Below are 20,478 nucleotides of genomic sequence, written 5' to 3' on the forward strand. Positions count from 1 at the left end.
ACAACATGACTGTGAGCAGGTTCAGGCTCAGGGCATGACTCAAATACAGTCAGCCTGTCAGGACTCCAACTACCATCTCACTGCTCAGCAGAGACGTTTGAGGAGAGGGAAACATGGGGGCAGTGAAGGAAGGAGGAAGAGAAGGAAAGGAAGGGACAGCTGAGTAAATAAATCAACAAGTCAACAGAAAACACGAGTGAGGCAGGTGACGAGTCTGTTCACAGGGTTTGGGTTGGTTAGGTTAACCAATTAGTTAATGAACTGACTGTGTTTTCTTGCCATATTTTGCTCGTGGCACATGAAGAAAATGCAACTGATGCTGAAACAGGTTATGTACGCCGACAGAAGGCAGGCAGTGCTTTGTTGCTTCATCACACTGACCACAGCTGCAGCATGTACACAACTGCAAGCTGTTCTCAGAGGACAATAAGGACCCAGAACACTGTTTGAAACTAGAAAGGTGGCAGGGTCCGCCAGTATGAAATTCTGTTCAGTTTGTCATTGAAAATGATCCTTTAAGCTACAACAAGATCTTTTCTGAGCGGTTTTTGGACCATAAGCACAGCAACATAAGACTGAAAACTGAACCTGAAGAAATATAAAGTTGCAGCATAAACGAAAATGTCAACATATTCGTAGTTTACTGAAAAGTACATTGCTACATTTATTCTGCCGACTGGGTGGAAGGAGTCAGCCAGACATTTCAGACAGCAGATAATTATTTAATGATTTATTTAGACTAAACTATACTGTCCTTCGCACATAAGCTGACAACCAGTAGACTTTTGTTATAACAAAGTTTGTGTTTGTTGTCGACTGACAGAGCAGACCTCAGAAAAAAAAGCTATCAGCACTTGTCACGGCATCATTTACGTCCCACACAGGCTGAAGTATAAATCAATCAACTCCATCAATCACTCTGACAGACGATCAGACAGTCAGTACGTCAGCAGTCAGCAGTCAATCAGTCAGACGGACCAGGACAGGAATGAATCTCACCTTATGGAAGCTGCCATAGAAAAGTTTTTTGATCTCCGGCCCTTCGAAGGTGACCGTCTGGAACTCTCCTTTGTAGTCGTTGTTGAAGAAAGTCAGAGTTTTTCCTCCATCTGCAGGAAAACAGAAAAATGACACACAGATCAGTCCTGACAATAACACTTTCATCCAACGCACCTAATGGGGTACAAAAATCCTTGATGGAGCCTGTGATGGAAGTCAGCAACAGACAGATTTTACTGAGTTTCTCTTGACTCACAACAGTGAGCGTCCTGCTGTTGTGCTCATGATTCAGATGGGTTTGTATTTATAGATATAAACAACAGAGACACATGAATGTGTTCACATTGATTTGTTTGTGCTCTCAGACTCACTGTCCAGGATGACTCCCACCAGCGGCTCGTTGTTCTTGTTGAGGATCTCCCAGAGGGCGAAGGGCTCCTCTGGAGTGTCGGGCAGCAGTCTGAACAGCAGGGTGATGGTGTAGTCAGAGGGCAGCCCTTCAGGGTGGAGATACCTGTGAGCCACAACACAAACATCAGACCCGGGAGATATTGTGAAACCTTCTGATCTCTATTTGTGGGTTGTGGACACAGTCAGTAGTCAGCTGGAGATATCAGAGCTGCTCTTCATCTTATTCTGAACAACACACAATGATGTCTAACATTCAGGCAGCTGTTAGCAATAACATATTAAACATTGTATTAAGAAATGTGAATATGTGTGCGTACTTGGTTGGCTGTGCCAGGAAAGCATCACTGTGCAGGTGGAAACAGGGGAAGGTGTTGAAGGTGCCGGGTACCATGGAAACACCTGAGACGCTGTTGTACCGATTCTCCACCAGCCCGAACAGCTCCATCATACGGAAACCTGACAATAGATGGGACAAGTTCAACTTCATAAATGTACGGCTGAGACGAACTGATGGTTTAATACATCAAATTGTCGTGGACAGTTGAGGTTTCACAGAATATCACTTACAAACCTGCAGGCTATCAAAGCTTTAGAGATCACTCTCTGATTGGTTTGTTCGCAGGATTACACAAAAAATACTGGAGGTATTTCCATGTTAGCTAATCAGGTGCGATGTATTCAGGTGGCTGGTAGTTATGAGTCAGGAGAATTGGATACAGATACAAATAATCTAAATATTTTACATTTGATGTTGGACTATGCTCTCACTTTTTACTGAGTGAACAGGTGGAAAAGGCCACGAGGTTCACAGTAGTTTTATATAACAGTGTTTCTCTCTGAGTTACATCTCTGCTGCTCCCTTTGTTTCTGTTTATCCATAATTTAAGGATTGAAACACTACAGACACACTACAGTAAACAGCATGTGTGATCTTTTACCTGGTGTTGTGCTGCCGCTCATCGGCACAGATGGACAAGCTGGGAAAGAAAAGAAATGTGTGTTTATGCACCAGAGTGATGTTAACACAAGCTGATGTGTTGTTTGATAAGCGCTGGTTACTCACTGGCCGTGGCTGCCTCACACACAAAGGTCACCAGCTTCTCTTCGATCTTCTTGAAAGCGTCCAGGTCGTCCACGAAGAAGACGTGTCTGTCGCTGGGTTTACTGGCGATGCTCACCAGCTCACCGTAGTCGGCATCAGCGAAGCCGAGCGCAAACACGATGTAACCTTTACAGGACGACAGAGAGAGAAGAAACGTGTGTCTTCAACGTGGAAACAACCACAGGGAGAATATGAACATGACATGGAACGTAGGAAACTAAGACATGTTAACTGCACTACATGCGTCACTTTTCAAATCACAAACTGAATTTTGAGCATTAAAAACAAATGTACTGCAGAGCTGTGGAACTAAACCAAACAGGCCAAACGAGCCTGAAACTGACAATCTGGGACTTCTTTCAAAGCTTCATCTCAAACCACCAGCAGCACATCTCTGACCTGCCATCTGCATCTCCTTAGAGACCTTGTTGACGTCGTCCTGAGATCGGCCGTCGGTCAGGACCACGAGGACGTTGGGGATTCCTCTCCTGAGTCCTGCCGCTGCTGTGAAGATGTTCTCCTTCACGTGCTGGATGGCTCGACCTGATTGGGCAGAAGGAAATGTCAATCAAACCCATCATCCGATCAGCTTGCAAGACTGGGAGGTAGGGCAGCACAGATGGTTCAAAACTCAATTCACGGTATTCAAGTTGCTGTTTCCTGCTCGAGCTCGTTTTTCTTGCATCAGACGCTCAGCTTGTCCTTCACTGTACTGTTTGCTCTGTGGCACAGAAGTAAAGAATGATGCAGTTTACAATACAGAAGCACACTGATGTCTGAAACAAGAATCAAACAATTAACAATTGTCGGTAAAAACAAGAAATTTAACGTTAAAGATGTCACCCTGGCACTGGGAACTTATGTTGGCTGTTGTTAAATATCTTTTAACTAAGAAATTTTAATGAGAAGAGGAAAATCTTCACTGGCCACACAAACTAAACAAACTCTTTGTTTCCATGACTGAATAAACAAACTGACCTCAAGAACAACACAATTAATAGTGTTTACTTTGCTTACACGTGGCGGACCCTGACACCTTTCTAACTTCAAACAGCTTGTTTATTCACGTATGGAAATAAAAACAGATTAATGAGTTTGTATTATTACTTTATCAATACTTTAAACATTTAAATTGTGAGTTTCATTTTCTTCTCGAAAGCTGATCCCAGGGTTTTCTTCCGGATGTCATGTTTGAGGCAGGCTGGCCCACTGAGCTGCCACATGTTACATTTCAATAAATAGATCCAATAATGAAATACTCCCCAGGCCGGTGGGAGCTCCGGGAAGCGGATCGTTAATTGCAGTGTGCAGACTGAGGTAACTGAGCGCTCTTAAACTCCCCAAACTGCTGCCTCCTTGATAGAAAAGGAGGATTAGTGTTTTACAGTGTGACAGTCGCTGTGGGAGAATTCCTCCCCGGCAGCGATGCTGTTACAAATCAGTTCTCTGCAGCTTCGTTCCTGCAGGACAAACTGGCTGCGCAGCTTTGTAAACACTGATTAATGACTGCACGTCTCCCTGCTCGCCCATATCCTATCATTACACACACTCCAAAAACACAGGCCTGTGAGCCCTTAAACACGTAGAAGATTGTAGGTATTAACTCAAACATGCACAGATTCTTAGGTAAGCATGTTTTACATTAATGTACGAATGAAGACGCGTGTTCACAAGGAAAAGAAAGTGCAGGTGTTTGACTTGCACACACACATATTGACACAGGAAAAGAGACGTACACATTTAATCTGTTTGTGTTTGCCTGCTGCTCAATAAGTATCGACTATGTTATTAGGAAGTTCTGACTGATTGGTCTCACACAGGCATCTTCCTTGGATTCAGACGTTATTTCCTCTGGGCAGCCGGATTTAATCAGCTGCAGTCACAGAACCTGAACACAGTCGTTTACCAGAACACATCAGGGACGATTCGAAGTTCTCCTCATAAAGTCTGCTGTGGACTCGCCTGTCTTGGTGTTTCCTCCCTTGTAGGAGATCTTGTTGATGGCGTCCAGCAGTCGCTCCTTGTCGTTGTACGAGTTCAGTTTGAACTCAGTCCGGGCGTCGTCGCTGAACTGGACGATGGCCACCTGTCAGACAACACGGAGACACAAACGTGCAGATCTTTACACCGTGCTTAGCTTAAAGGACCAGCGTGTAGAATTTGGGGGGATCTGTTGGTTCAAATGGTAATAAAATTCAGAATCATTGTGTTTTTGTAACCTTCGAGTCAGAGTTTTATATCTACAGAGTCCTCTTTCAGTTTAGTCTATCAACATTATTAGCAGCTAAGACCATCTGAGTGAGCACTAAGAAACTTGTTTTCTTCACAGACAGCTTCAGAACATTAAAAAAATGGGAGATTATTATTGTTTTTGCTCATAATAGGATTCAAGACACAATCATTGATCCACATTGATTAAGTTACAGTTATGTCATTGTTAACATGTATTATGATAAATAAACATCTTATTGTACATTCATTTACATTTAACTGTGCTTTTTTGCAGGTACCTGATCTAATGCAACAGACTTATTAACAGCTTCTTTTAAAAACTTATTTTTGGGCTTGTGCCTTCGTCGGATTATCGATATCTATAAAACATTATTGACACATGTTTTGCATCATATAAAGGCTTATAAATGTGTTATTATCTACAGTGTTACCTAAAGCTTACATGGGGACTTTAATATAAAGCACTAAATTATTTAGTATACACGTTTTATCTTTTTGTCTTGCTTTTTGTTGCTTCACCCATCATTTAATCGCCTTTTCTCTCTCAGTTACTGATTCCTGCACTGTTCTAACAATTTAATTTCCCTGTGAGGATCAAGACAGTCTTATCTTATCTATTTTTTTCCGCTACAATGGACACAAAGCATCAAAAAGCAGAAAAAAGCAGCAGTCGTGGCAGTGGATGGCCAGTGATGCTCTCTTTTGTCTCTTTGCTCTGTCTGTCCTAACACAGCAGCACGTTGCTGTGCCTCAGGAAAACGTCCACGTCTCTGTCTCTGGTTGTTCAGTGTCTGTTCTGTGGTATTTCTGCTCTGTCCCTCCCTGTCAATAACCTGTCAATCAAACAGTGTGGTGGGAGAGCTGGCAGACGCAAAGTGTCAAGAACGCAGTCGTGAGAAAAACGGCAACGTTCATGACGATATCCTGCCCACGTGTCTGTGGTACCTGTGTGCCATCTGGGCCGATCCGGTCCAGAGCTCCGGTGGTGCTGTACAGGAAGCGGATGATCTTCAGGAAGTTGTCATCGCCGATACTCCAGGAGCCGTCAATCAGGAAGACCAGGTCAGCTTTGGCGGCCTTACAGACTGGATGGAGAGAGAAGAAAAACTGTGGTGAGGACAAATACAATCTGAGGAGAGAGACGACTGAGAAAACTTTTTTTTGTCTCCATCTCTCCTGAAGAAGTTGTTGGTTTTTGTTTTGTTTTCCGACAAGGACGAGAAGATATAAAGAGGAAAAAAGAGACAGAGGGTGGATAAAAATAATGTAGGGGGCGAGATGGAGAACAGGATGGAGACAGTGACACGTTATGTTGCTTTTTTTCACATTCTCATGTCCTTCAGATTGTTGTTATTACTTATTACATAACTTGATGCGGTGTTGATATTTCTTGCCAGACATCTTACTGACATATTCCACTGATGGTTCTGTGAGGCTTTAACTGATTCTTGTATATGTCATAAATCCTCATATATGTGTTCAAGCAGATAAAAAACTGAGGCTAGAAAATCAGATGTCTGTCTGATCTTCTTCCATTCTGATTGAACTGAAAGCTTTAGATATAAATATCAACTTCAACTTTGGAATATTGGATTTAGGACAATCATTCCAGATGTTTGTTGATGGTTTTAAGAGACATTTATCATAAATAAAAACATACATTTATTGTCTTTGTTTCACTAGTTTTATAACTATGCTGTCACGTCTGTGTTTCTTCTTCTTCTTTCTATGATTTTGATGGATTACTCAGGAATAATAAAAGCGAATCAGCTCCTCAGAGACTGATTAAATCTGAAGAAGTCCCCGATGGTGAACGACTGAAAAGGTGGTAAACTCATTAAAGTCGCCTCCGTCACTCTTTGGCAATTATTCCAATCACTTCTGTTTCTCCTCTAATAAAATCACATTCACGAGTCAGCTGGTGGCTCATTGATCTGCAGACAGCTTTAATTCTGTCATCTGCTCTGTTTACTTAATAAACCAACCAAGTCGAAAAACAAAATCACTTTCTTTCTTAATGAAATCGTTCTCTGCAACTTGCATTAATCAAGAGTCCCGACGACACACTGGGCACTAATAACAACAACGTTTTGTGGCTGAATTATGTTCAAAGTAGAAAACAAATCCAATATACTGCAATGTGTCACCATGCCAACAAGACTTACTCCACTGATTTCTGCTTAGAGCTTAAAAAAGGAAGGAACACGTCAACTCAGCAACAGAAAATGTATATTTTAATTAAACTTTGTGACACTTTCAAGTGTAAAACTTTCACTGTTGTTCTTGTATTCTTCCTCCACTGAGTGAAACTTGTTCAATGTGTGTTTTATTCCAATCTGTGTGAAAAAGTTAAAAGAAAACTGATTTTTTTTACGTCTTTTTACAGATTTTCTCTGATTTTTTTAAGCGAAAAGATGAAGATTTTTCACATATAAATACAGTATTTTAATTAAAGAAAATTACTATATTTTCTGAGATTTTTTTTTACAGTGCTTTTGGCGCCCCCTGCTGACAGGAAGGCAGTTAAAGCGTGAGAATAGTCACTTTGTGAACCCGACTGTTCCACTCGTTCTTGTCACCTTTCTGGGTTTTAGTTCTGTGACTTCCTGTTTGATGTTGAAAGTGCATCCTCATGTGTCACGTATTTTTTCCCTTCCTGTCTTTGTCTGTTTTCCTGTCTTTCCTTTTTCTGTGCACGCTGTGTCAGATAATCAGTCCAGTGTTTGGAAGCCTGTGTTTCATCCTCACTCTCTGTTGGATCGTCTGAGTGTCCTGTGTGTCTCTGTCGCGTCTTCCTGTTGTGTTTCATCTGCTGCTTGTGTCATGTGTTATTCTGACTTGACTTTATGTTTGTTTAGTACTTAGTTTAGTGTCTCACCGGAGTCATCCACAGGGAAAAAGTACCTGTTTGCCTTCCTTTTGTTTTGGATTATTGAATGTTAGACTTGGACATCTGCTACCGTTCTAACTTATACAATGCATTTGGGTTATCTTATAATAACTTTGACAGAACTCATTCTTGCTTCTACCCTTGATCTGTATGTTGTTTGGGAGAGTGCTGCAACTATTTTTTGTTGTGAAGCTCCAGAAATGTTTTGCTTTCCTGACTTTCTATCAACATGGAGGCTGACAAGATAATGAGTGAATGTAAATTTGGGGGGAACTGGTGCTTTCACATGCATGCAGTTGGAATGAATTCATCTGACTGAAGCCAGTGCGGAGCGGCACACTCTCTCAAGTCATTCATGAAATTATCTTATGAACATGAAGTCTAACGGAAAGCTGGGGCTTCTCTTGCTGAGTGATTAGAAATATCCCCTCTCATGTCAGAGGGGGAACATCAGCAGCATGTTGCTAAGATAAAGATAGGTGTGCTGTACACGATGGTACTTCATCTTCTTATCTTCTCCCCTGAAGTAACTCTGCAAAGAATGTGAATCACGTGTTTGTATAACAGATCCAAGACTCACAAGGTTTAATCTTGAGACGGTTATTTACCCTTCTGTTGAAGATTTATCTCTGTAATTATATGTTCACTCAGAAGTGAAAATTATCGGTCCTCTCTCCACCATATTTAGATGTCTTTGCGCCTACTTTCATGTGTTAGAATTCTGTGTGTGTGTGTGTGTGTGTTTAAGACACTTCACTGTGTGGGAGGTGAACAGCTAAAGCTTTACTACTCTGATTGTACAGTATCACTTTACATTGACACTAAACTGTCATCTGCACACACCTCATACTCCTCCCTTCAACGCACAACATGTCACACTTTGTGGGTGGACAGTGAACTAATCTTAGCTGCTGTGTCAGTGAGACAACAGTTACATCCGGACGGGAAAAAAGGAAAATAACAGAAATCCAGAGAGTCTCAGAGAGGTCTGATGCTGTCAGGAAAACTGATCTCTCATCACACAGATGATTTAATCCCCATCTGATGTCAAAACTATCATGTGTATAGAAGCTTTCTGCATAATTAATATTGTATTTTAAGAGCCTCCAGTTTTAATGGCTCTACTGTCATGTGAGCATGTTGAACAAGATACAGCTTTATGTTCATGAGGCAACCCAGAATTTAGCATCATCCTGGTTCCGTCTGTGTCAAAAACAAGTTTATGATTCTTACCGGTTTTGTTCGTCAAGATTATCTTCAAACACGAACACCACTTTGATCTAATCCCTTGCAGTAAAAGCAGCTCTTACCTTCCTTGGCAGGAGGAATTGTGGGTAACGGCGTGGTGGTGGGGGGCTTGGTCGGTGCTGGTGTTGGAACGGGTACTGTAGACACACAAGACACGTGCAGACATAAAAATCTGCACTCATGAAAACACTCATCATAAAATAACCACCACATGCTATATGATCCTAAAATTAAAATTCGCCTCAAACCAACTGAAGAGAGCCCCGAGCCTCAGACAGCCCACACACACACACACACACACACACACACACACACACACACACACACTCGTAACATACAGAATGTGTGAAATAACTACATTCAGCTCTGTGATGTCAGCTCCTGTATAATTTGGTAGATTCATCACAGCGTCTGCAGCAGCGGTTTAAATCAAACTCACGCTGTCTCTGCATTCAACTCTTTACCTTCACTCTGTGTGGGAGGGGGCGGGAATACTAGCCACCACCTCCCAAACACAGACAACATACATACACACACACACACACACACACACACACACACACACACACACAGTTTATCCGTTCGGTGGTGTTTAGGCAGTAAATCAGCTACCTGAAGCTGTGAATTACTTGAGACGGCAGGTAGGGAGCGTTCAGCGGCGGCTGCCTGCAGCGATGGGAATAGTCATTTGAAGAAAAGTCTCTGGCTTTCATTTGCATCAAAACAAAGCAATAAATCACCGTGGAGGCTCTCTGCAGAGCTACAGAACCGAGCGGAGCAGCTTCAAGCAAACAAATACCTGCTCAGGGGAAGAAACATTCCTCCTTTAGTCCCTCCTTTCTTTTATCTCTGTGTGCTTCCACTTCTTCAGCCTGACATCTCTCTCTTTTCTCGTGCCTTCCGCTTTATTCCTTTGTCCTCCCTTCATTAATTTCAACACGCTACAAAAATGAACTTGTGTTGACTCCAAATTCATTCCTGAAAGGTAATCCATCACAGGCAACATTGTGCCTGCTATGATTTTTGTCAAACTTCCGTTCTAATTGTCTGGCAGTGCAGTCCAGGTTTTACAAATTAATCAACACCTTTGAATACAACACCAAGCTGAACTATAACAACTCTGACTTGTTATGAATCTGGAAGCACATCTCAAGTCTCTGCAAGTGGATTTTGAGAACAAACCGATGAACACAGACACAAAGAGCTGCATCCAAAGAGACACAGACATCTTTAATAACGATAGATTTAGATGAAGTTTTGTGAACCAGCTAAGTAAAGTTCTGCCTTTGTTAGCTGCTGTATCCAACATAACAGGTACCCACCTTCCATCATGACTAACTAACTTATTAACTTACTTACAGTCTGCTTATTTTATCCATCAATAATTATATTTGATTCTCCAGGGAATGTATTATTTCATGATATATATTTTAACCCTGCTCTGTAAATAGTGGGTTTTATCTCCATCACCCACTTCTAATCAAATTCAGTGTAAACAATAACAACAACACACTCATCTTGAGGATCAACTAGAGGATCAGTTTTCAGACTTATTTTGAAGCCCAGTCGCCAGAATCAAATGTTGGAATTGTATGTTTCTTTGTCAGCTGATACGTCTCACATCGGGGATATGTATATTACTTATGTGTTATATTGTATTCACACTGTATATACTGAGTATGAGCTAACTTCTATGTTGATGTGTCTTCTATGTACAAATCCAGGTACGATACAGCAGTGTGCTAACTTTCTCCACAGCTCACAGCAAGATTATTGCTCTGTTTTTCCAAGTTGTTGATTTACAGTGTCTTACTGCAGCACAGCCTGCCTCAGCAGCCTCTGTAGAAAACTTCAAACTAAATCAAGTTCACAGTTTTGCTCGGATTCGCTGATTGAAAATTGAAAATTAAACTGCAAGAAATTTGCAACATAAAGAAAATGTAAATTGACAACGTATCAGTGATCAAACAGTCAGATGCTCATATAAACCTGATCTCTTATAAGACCACCAGAAGTGATGTAAGTAAAACTGATTTAAGTCAGTGTCATCCTGTAGAACGATCTAACACTTTCTACTTTGACAGATCACAGTATGAAGAGTTAGAAGTGAAACAAACTGTGTGCACAGTTCAAATGTTCACACCCAGCTGAGGCTTCGGTAGGTGGGTTCAACTTGAGGAGTCTTCATCTACAAGTTGAAGCCAGTTCATAAAAAACTGTAAGGAAAACGGCTACAACCTGTGAGATATCAGTTCAAAATAAAAAAAAGAAGGTACATTTACCTTTTAACCCTGATAGATTTCACAACACATTGAAAAAGAAACAAGCAAACAAACAAATTATCTTCACCTCCCCTCTCCTCCCCTGCCTCTCCTCTCCTCTCCTCCCCTCTCCTCTCCTCCCCTGCCTCTCCTCTCCTCCTCTCTCCTCTCCTCTCCTCCCCTGCCTCTCCTCTCCTCTCCTCCTCTCTCCTCTCCTCTCCTCCCCTGCCTCTCCTCTCCTCCTCTCTCCTCTCCTCTCCTCTCCTCCCCTGCCTCTCCTCTCGTCTCCTCTCCTCTCCTCCCTGCCTCTCCTCTCCTCCCTGCCTCTCCTCTCCTCTCCTCCCCTCTCCACCCCAGCCTCTCCTCTCCTCTCCCTGCCTCTCCTCTCTTCTCCTCTCTCCTCCTCTGCCTCTCCTCTCCTCTGCCTCTCCTCTCCTCTCCTCTCCTCTCTCCTTGCTCTCCTCTCCTCTCCTCCCCTCCCGGCCTCTCCTCTCTTCTCCTCTCCTCTCCTCCCTGCCTCTCCTCTCCTCTCCTCTCCTCCCCTCTCCTCTCCTGCCTCTCCTCTCCTCTCCTCCGCTCTCCTCTCCTCTCCTCCCCTGCCTCTCCTCTCCTCTCCTCCTCTCTCCTCTCCTCCCCTCTCCTCCCCTGCCTCTCCTCTCCTCCTCTCTCCTCTCCTCTCGTCCCCTCTCCTGCCTCTCCTCTCCTCCCCTGCCTCTCCTCTCCTCTCCTCCCCTGCCTCTCCTCTCTTCTCCTCTCCTCTCCTCCCTGCCTCTCCTCTCCTCCCTGCCTCTCCTCTCCTCTCCTCCCCTCTCCTCCCCTGCCTCTCCTCTCCTCTCCTCTCCTCTCCTCCCCTGCCTCCCTCGTCTCCAGACAGTAGGTCTTGATTAGCGTTCGGGGCTGCCGCTGCAGAACAAACGTCTCATTCTGAAAGGAAGGACGAAGATTCAGCTCTCATCGCTCCCACGAGGATAAAAGATGTTTTATGCTGAAAATGACGTGATCGTCCTCCCAGCCTGTGGTGGGCTTCTTTTATACACCATGACAGCTGACAGCAGTTTGTCTTTGACTGTGTGTGTCTCTGCTGTATTGTTATTGTGACACATGTATGGGGGCATTTAAATGGGAGTTTGGCACATTGTATGGAGGAGGTAAAGTGTGTTATGAGTGTGTTTGTGTATCACAGCCTCACATGAGAGACAACCCCGATGTGTGTGTATGTGTTCGTCAGCATTTTGACTCTACAACGTCTCTGAGATGTTTTCCGGCTCAGACTATCCTAAAAACAGCAAAGGCGGCCTACAATCTGCACATCTCTCATTGTGAGAGATAGATTTTGAGTAGGCTCTACGATGACAGGAGCCCTTCCTACACACAACTGGACAGAAGTACTACTCGTTGTCACCGGCTGTTTCAAACAGAAAAAACAGCAGGTAGTCTGAAAAAGTGAAAGATCTCATCAGCAGCTGACTATAATCAGCTTCTGAAAACATATAAAATGTTTCATCTACAAAACTTTGTGTTTTAGGATGTTCAATAATTTGATTTTGTTTACTTGCCTGGCACATTTCTGTTCAGGGTTAATCAGTTCTCAAGCACATTGTAGTTAAAATCTGATGGTGAAATCTCATCTTGCAAAATCAGATTTTTCCAGCTGTGAATGTTGAACTTCTTCCAGGTTGTTTCCATGTGTTGGGATTCAAATCCAAATGTGAAAAATTTGATTGCGTATAGACAGATGTTATTCCAGTGTAGAAATCAAAATGTCTTATGTGGAAATTTGTATTTATGTATTATGTGAAAAGAGGCATTTTGTATTTCTGTCAGTGTTTGACGGTGTAACTGTGAGTGTGACTTACGTGTCCTCTCAGTCGCAGAGACTCCAGGTCCTTCAGTCCCGTCCAGCAGCTGAGCATACACACTTATCTTATACTGCGTGTTGGGCTTCAGGTTGTTGAAACAGTGTCTGCTGGCTCCTCCACCCAGCTTCGTCTCCTGTTTCTGACCACCTGTGGTTAGAATACAGACATCGTTTGCCTCGTTATCATTCAGGAAAGGACGCCGTTTTCACGCTGATCTCGTTTTTGCACTGTGGGGAAAAGTGTAATTGTACATACAGAGAAGGAACAATGTAGTGGATGTGTAAATATTTCACACTATTCATGGACATTTCCTGCAGCTTCTTATCAAAACATGCCTTTTAATTACTTAAATAATTTGGTGTGACTCAGGCTGAATGTACATCGGTCAGAAAGAAGGCTGCGGGGATTCTCCAGTCAGTGAGGTTTGAACTTAACTGTTACAGATTCAGATTACTTTGATGGCTTCATAACAGCATTCATTCTCTGCATTCAGCACACACTCCGATCCAAATCTCTAAGCTGACGAACAACTGTGAGTCAAAAAGACGACCTCCTGCTGAGAGAGACGGTCTTGTGAATTCCTCTGTGCGTTCCAGATGTCGTTGATAAAGATGATTAGCATTAAATACAGAACCATTAACTGACTCACTCAGGTTTCTCTCTCGGAGTGAGACGTTTTCTCATCGTTTGACAGCTCGGTTTGTTTTTCTGCCCAAATAAAACTGAACAGAATTAAACTTTTCACAGTCAGGAGTAAGTGATGAACCAAATCCAATTACCGAAATAATCAACATGTGTTTGTTGTTTTTGTTCACTCCGTGCTGGTGGTCTACTGGCAACATGTCAAATGTATTTCTGAGAGAAAAAAACGTATTATCACAAAAACACGACACGTTGCATTTTACTGCATTATCACAGAGGGCAGGTGGAACATTTTAATGAGTGAAAGAGCTGCAGCACTGTGCCAAGTTAATTATTATAGCTGAAGCTAATGATGAAACTGCAAAACAACATCCAGACAGACTTATTTTCATTCTGTGAATGTACGTGTGCAGATGTTCAACGTCCCAACAGAACTAAATAAAGTGCTGGCGAAGGTTAGGACAAGAAGTCCTCTTACTCTTTATGGCCTGTCACTATTTCATATCAGCTGCTCACATCGACGGCACGTCTGTCCAACAGCCAAGTGACACACCTTCATTTTTATCATATTGCTGCTGATTGTCTTGCATCTAGTTTATTCACACACCATCCACCTCCAAATCAGTGCCCAGTCACTGCAGATTAACCAGCTTCATCGTTTCATCGGTCTCAGAAGACTCATCAACCACCGCCCGTGTCTGGACTCCACGGGGGGGATTCCTCTTGGTGCTGCTGCTCAGAGCAGACGCTCTTCGATCACAGAATCTCCACGTAGCCTCTAACCACCGAAGACTTTCAGACAAGAGTCATTATCACAAAATCATCTGCTGTATTAATATTTTCTTTACATCACTCGTCTCTCCTTGTGCTTGGGAAGCAGAGTGTTTCCCACAGAATGACCTGAACGTGAATGACCAGGTTCAGGGTCGTATTGATCGACTGGTAAACCTGAGAATCAATCAGTCAAAAACAAAGAAATACCTCTTTCTCGCCTCACCTTTCTGTTTCTGTTCACTTTCTTTGTCAGCTGCTATGTTTCATGAAGTCACAAAAAAAAATATAAAAAAAAAACAGACCTCATGTTTTGTTTTTCAACCTGATTCTGTTTTCAGAACCCTGAAACTGATCAGGGCAATCAGGGAAGACCAAAACATGAAGTAAATCAAAATATGACCCGTGAGGTGAGTCAACTTACAAAATAAAGCACATGAAACATGAAAGGAGGGAATTGTGGTGGAGCTGTTGTGTAAGGTAACTTTAACAAAATAAGTGGTTGATATTAATTTTTCATATCTGATGCAACAGAAGGAATTAAGTCTGGTTATTAAAAATGTTGGATACTGAGCCACAAGCTTTTTTCTGGCAATACAAAAGTACAGATTTAATCACAGGAGTTAAATGATGTGGGAGAAAGATACTATCTTCACTATGGCAACCCGGATATGTGCGAGTGTATTATTTTCAATAAGCAGGACCTTATAATGAAGGGTTGATCTCCAGTTTAATTTCACAGCAACTCTCTGTGCTACAGGAGGATTTGTGTATCAGCTCTTTATTGTCTGTTCTTTATTGATCTCTTTCTCTCCCTACTTTACCTCCTGTTTTTATTTTCCACCCATCCAAACCAAAACAGTGTAATTTCATCATTTCTTTCTTTGTCCTGCAGCAAACGCATTTCTCTGGTAATTATCTATCAGCTGCACAAACGCAAGTCCTCGTTTAGCTCTTTGTTTTTGCGTTGAGGGAACAGAAACTTCGAAGCTCCCTGAAGAAACATGGAGAAGCTGCCATATTATGTGTCTTTTATGTGACGTTAATGACGGCAGTGTTGTTGCTGGAGGACTGAAGGTGATGAATGACAGCGACTACTCTCCTATTTTGGTAGATGAGGACTGTTTTAAAAGTCAGTCTTACCTTTGAGGTGGTGACTGAATGGTGGACGTGTGCAGTGGAATCTGGGCCGCACCATCTGTTGTTTGATGTTATTTTGGTTTGTTGGAGTGTGTTATCAGATTCAAACAACACAATTATTTCTGTTGGCGCTGAGCCTATTGGCTTCAGAGAATCAGAACCGAGAATACCACTTCAATAATTGCAAGGTTGTTTTATGAAGGTGACTTTGGTGAAGAGTTATTCTTGACAGCTGAAGTAGGAGACGACGACTGCATCAAAGTACATCAAACTTAAAAATAATTTCATCAAGAGTCTAATGAAGACGGTCATTTAAAGACAGCGTTAAACTTTCTTAAAGGCTGTCAGAGATTTACTGTGAAGTAGCTCTCAAATTTTCTTCTTCACTATCTAATATTTCTAAAAGTTCAATCATAAGAGTCACATTAGAGGCGTCTGCATGAGAGACTTCAGCACAAAAACCTCTGAAACAGAATTGAAATCATCAGAAGGAACCAAAAATTTCCACTGAAACTTAAACGCATATTATGATAGAATGTCCTAAAAAACGATGTATGGACTTGGACGAAAATAATCCGTCTCAAGCTTCATTTAAAGGCCGTCCACACAAAAAACCTCTGACTATAAATGTGATATTTCAAATATCGTTCTGACTGAAGTGGATGGCTGAGTCCACTTTTGATTAAGAGCAGAGTAAACAATCAAAAGGAAATCAAAATCCTTCTAAATTTACTCATTTATAATATTATAATATTGGTTTGAAACTGTAGGCAACCTCTATTATGGAGGCTAATTGATGCCATTTGGTAGAAACTTTCTTGGATGGTCGACTCTCTCTGTCTGTTTCTCTCAGCTACTCTTTCTGCATGAGCTACTGGTTGGGTTGAACTACATGATAAACAGTGGACAGGATGAAGCCTCCAGATGAATTCACACACAATCCAGCTGTGTGGCACCTGCCTGCAGGGCTGTTTGTTTGTTTTGTTACCTTGACACTAACAGTGCTCCCTCTCTTCATTCACTCTCCAGCTCGCTTGACCAACGCTGCCCTCTCAGTGACTGGAGAAGCCAACTTTGAATGGCTTGTTTTCAAACAGTAACGAACAAAAGCTGCTAATTATGCCTCTACACCGCAGTGAGAAGAGGCCTCTAAATCACAGGATGTTTGCCAGAATATATGGTAGGTCTTCTCTACATTTCGAGGATTATGTGATAAAATTTGTACTCTAACAAGAGAATGTTGCTGCAGGACTTTGTGTTTTGTTTTCTGTTGCAGAAGCACTGACATATAAGAGGTGACCAACACTGAATGATACATGATTTCTAATAAAAGGCCACTTTATTCAACAGCTACATGGATCCACATTAAGTCCAAAGAAGCTAATTTTGACAGACAGTAGTGGAAGCGGTGAAACCTGACTGGAAACATAAGTTTAAGCATGTCTTGTTCAGGAAATTTGTATTAAATTGGATAAAATATGTAGAAAACTTCTGACAGCATCCAACAACGGCATCACACATGAGACTTCACAAACATTTTCTGCCAAGATACAAATACAGCTGCTGACTTGACTTCTGTGACCTAAGAAGTTACTAGAGAAGAAAACAACATTCAGCAACGCGGGTTTGATTGTCAGTTGCATCTGCATCGTCTCATCTGGACCGCAGCCTTCAGCCGTCACTCCCACACACACATTCAACCTCAAATAAAAGCACTTGTTTTGTTTTTCTTGTTTTTATGGAACAATTGTCTTGCAATCAGAGAACATGCTGCAGGTGCAACTAAAACTTCATCACCTTGGTGCCGCCCTCTCAGAACAGACAACAAGGCATAATTACTGTCATTCCTGTACCATCACATGGCTACACACTTGGCAGCCATAATTCCGACCTTTTGTCTTTTTTTCCGGTATTTTACCTCACGCAGCAAATGTAAATGTCAGACGGGCTGCGATCCGTAAGCCTTTCCTTGTCTACAGAGCAGCTCAGTGTCTGATTGCACAGCTAAACCTTTAAGACTGTCAGCACGGCTCTGATGGGATACAACAATATCTTTGTCATCTCAGGCTGCTTAAGGATTCAGAAAATTGGACACTCTCTCTGTGCTGCATACCGAAACTCCCACTAATGAAAGCATGCGAGTATGCATGTGGCCCCCCTTTACCAGCGCAGATATGCAGCGTTGGAGTTTGATGGGAAAATCTGAGGAGGACAATCACAGCTGCATACACGGTATAATGTATCCCCTTTTGTGGCTGACGTGGTGTTAGTGATGCACAGTCACGTTTGATAACCTCGTCAGCCGCAGCATAAAATCCTCCAGATAATCCTGAGAGGCAGGACCGTGGCAGGAGAGGAGTCAGTGTTGGTGGGTATGCATGTTATTTCCATACATTGTCCCTTATAAAGGTCGAGGTGATCTTCATTATCTCAGAAGACATTTCTGATGCAGGTCGGCCATAAAAACATCAATAACAACAAACAACAACAAAAACATATTGACTGTAACAGAGTTATTGGATAGTTGTCGGAGTAAACGATCTGTGGCTGAGGACGTACCCGAGTCCATTTTGGGTGAAACATAAAATAAACCAATTGATGTTCTGTCTCACAACCATCAACAACTCCACCTACCCATGGCAGCACATCACCACAACCCTCCTCCACCTTCACTGGCACCCAATTAAGTCGCAACTACAAAATCCTCTTTCTCACCTTCAAATCCCCTCAGAACCTCTCCAGTCTTCTTAACCCATCCACCCCATCGCTGAATCTCCAGTCCAGTCCAGAGCCTTCAGTGTGGCAGCCCTGACTCTGGACTGCTCTCCCTGCTTCATCTCTGGACATGTTTAAAATATTCCTCAAACACCATCTGTTCACTACAAGCTTCCCCCTCGACTGACTGCGTTTCCCCAGCAGACACTCAACTCTGTTACTTGTTTCAGTTTGTTTGTTTATGTAGCATTTATTCTCCTGTGTCTCGTGAAAGGTGTTATATAAATCAAAGCTTTTATTATAATTATTGCTAAAACAATATCAAGATAAATATGCATGCACTAAAAAAGTTGTATGAACTGGTGCTTGGCTTAACACCTGTGCATGTTTGTGGGTTATGTACATTAAATTGTATTGAGTGTTACATAGACCATGCTGCTGTGTGTGTACTCACTGGGCAGAGACTCGAGGACGACTCTGTAGGCGCTGGCGTGTCGGTGAGGCTGCCACTGGGTGCACAAGCTGGTCATCCTCACCTGGTATATGTTCAGGTTGGTCACCCCCAGGTACACTGCAGGAAGGAAAGAGAGGAATCACTTATGGTGTGTTTCTCCATGAAGAGCACACCTCCTCTGCATGTGATTGCATGTTTGACAGAAATCATCAACACATTTACAAATGCAGAAAATAATTCAGGAATTCAGTTGCTGAATTTTTCATTTAGTCTGAATATTATTCCATCAAAAGTCTGAGTCTTAACGGCGAATGTATGAGTCTTTTATCTTCACCCATCACTCCACCATCTCTGGCAAAATTATAATTAAATCGATGACAAAAATAGTGTTTGGATGTAAAAAAACAAACTCCAAGCTTCTTCTGAACTCTAAAAATCTGCATTGCCGCCTTGTCTACACGCTGCTGTAATAATAACACTGCTCTGAGCTCACATCTAAGAAACCACATGCCATCGTAGTTCCAGATGACAAATTTAGAAATATATGGCTGGTTAGTTTCAAGGACACGACATGAGTTATTTACAGACAGAGAAATATAACTTCACTGACTTTGCTCCAGAAGTGTGGCTTATGCACAAACATGCACACACACACACACACACACATACAAACCCACACAGACTCTATTTATGCAAATGGTATGTATGCACTTTTTATTGACTGACTTTTTTCAGAGTGCCACTTGTTCTGAGTTCAAAGACATTAGCAGGCGTGTGTCTGTGAGTCAGTAATGGCCTCGCACATCACAGTATATTTTACATTCCCTCTGACAAAACTGAATATTTTCCAGCAGAGCCAAATATAACCTGCATTATAGTGGACCTGATGCATAATCGTTCTTTGCATAATGTTTATGCAAAATCTCCCTATTCTATTAAACTACAAGACACAAAGGGATTCAGGGAGCATCTCAGCTCACCCAGTCCAGTACGGCATCGACATCACTGCTGACATGGCATGAATCCACCTGTCAGGCTCCATCTCATCCTCAACCAACTCCAAAGGACCAATCAATCCACTTTTTAGCAGCAGAGTGGCCTCAGACTTCTCTGATGCTTCACATTCAGCTGCAAACATCCCCAGAGTTACAGGATATCACAGTCCCAGGCAGCAACGGCTGCACCTTCACACGATCAGGAGTCAGTTGAGGTAGCTGAGGCATCTGAAGCCTGCTGGACGCGTGCCTGCGATGCAGTGTTTGTGGCAAACCATGAACAAAGACGAGGGGTTACATCCTGAGTCTCATGCAGCCTGGGTGGCCTGCAGGATCTCCTGGGAAGAGCTGCAGAACAAGACTGAGGAAAAGGATGTATCGGCTGCTTCAGTTGGCCCGCTGCTCAACTCAAGTGTTTACAGACAAGCAACGCTGTGGAGAGCAAATTCAGCTGTCTCTACGTAGAGAGAGGCAGAAGTGATGTCGAAAGAAGAGATGCTGATGATTCTTTATACCAAATATAAACCATGCTGATGATCAGTTTTAAGACTTTGTAGATTTTACAGCCATGTAACATCTATTTTTTAATTTAGTCATGTTGAGATAAAAAATAACGATGTGACACATTCCTGCTATAATGTATCATTATGAATTAGAAGTTAATTTCAAAGGTTGGTCCATCACAGAGCTAAAAACCAAACCTAAAATCATACAAGTTCAGCAGCTATTTCAGCATATTGCTTTATTTCTGATGACTCA

The 20,478-nt window shown here is 42.3% G+C and overlaps 1 protein-coding gene across 24 annotated transcripts in view; it reads right to left on the bottom strand.

Annotated features, from left to right (window-relative positions):
• Positions 1 to 20,478, bottom strand: part of LOC119016673 (collagen alpha-1(XIV) chain) — a 181,318-nt gene that overhangs the window by 80,233 nt on the left and 80,607 nt on the right. For all 24 annotated transcript variants that reach the window (XR_005074221.1, XR_005074226.1, XR_005074225.1 and 21 more), the window contains 11 exons: positions 18,725 to 18,841; positions 13,000 to 13,149; positions 8,945 to 9,019; positions 5,690 to 5,829; positions 4,475 to 4,598; positions 2,912 to 3,055; positions 2,474 to 2,638; positions 2,349 to 2,387; positions 1,728 to 1,866; positions 1,371 to 1,513; positions 1,000 to 1,109 (listed from right to left, as the gene is read on the bottom strand). Coding sequence is in view for 15 of the 24 variants with exons in the window: in XM_037092778.1 (XP_036948673.1) it covers positions 1,000 to 1,109; positions 1,371 to 1,513; positions 1,728 to 1,866; positions 2,349 to 2,387; positions 2,474 to 2,638; positions 2,912 to 3,055; positions 4,475 to 4,598; positions 5,690 to 5,829; positions 8,945 to 9,019; positions 13,000 to 13,149; positions 18,725 to 18,841 (1,346 nt within the window). In the remaining 9 variants the exon portion in view is untranslated. The remainder of the gene's footprint in view (positions 1 to 999; positions 1,110 to 1,370; positions 1,514 to 1,727; positions 1,867 to 2,348; positions 2,388 to 2,473; positions 2,639 to 2,911; positions 3,056 to 4,474; positions 4,599 to 5,689; positions 5,830 to 8,944; positions 9,020 to 12,999; positions 13,150 to 18,724; positions 18,842 to 20,478) is intronic.

The sequence above is a fragment of the Acanthopagrus latus genome, chromosome 3 (genome assembly GCF_904848185.1).
Source record: "Acanthopagrus latus isolate v.2019 chromosome 3, fAcaLat1.1, whole genome shotgun sequence".
NCBI classification, from domain to species: domain Eukaryota; kingdom Metazoa; phylum Chordata; class Actinopteri; order Spariformes; family Sparidae; genus Acanthopagrus; species Acanthopagrus latus.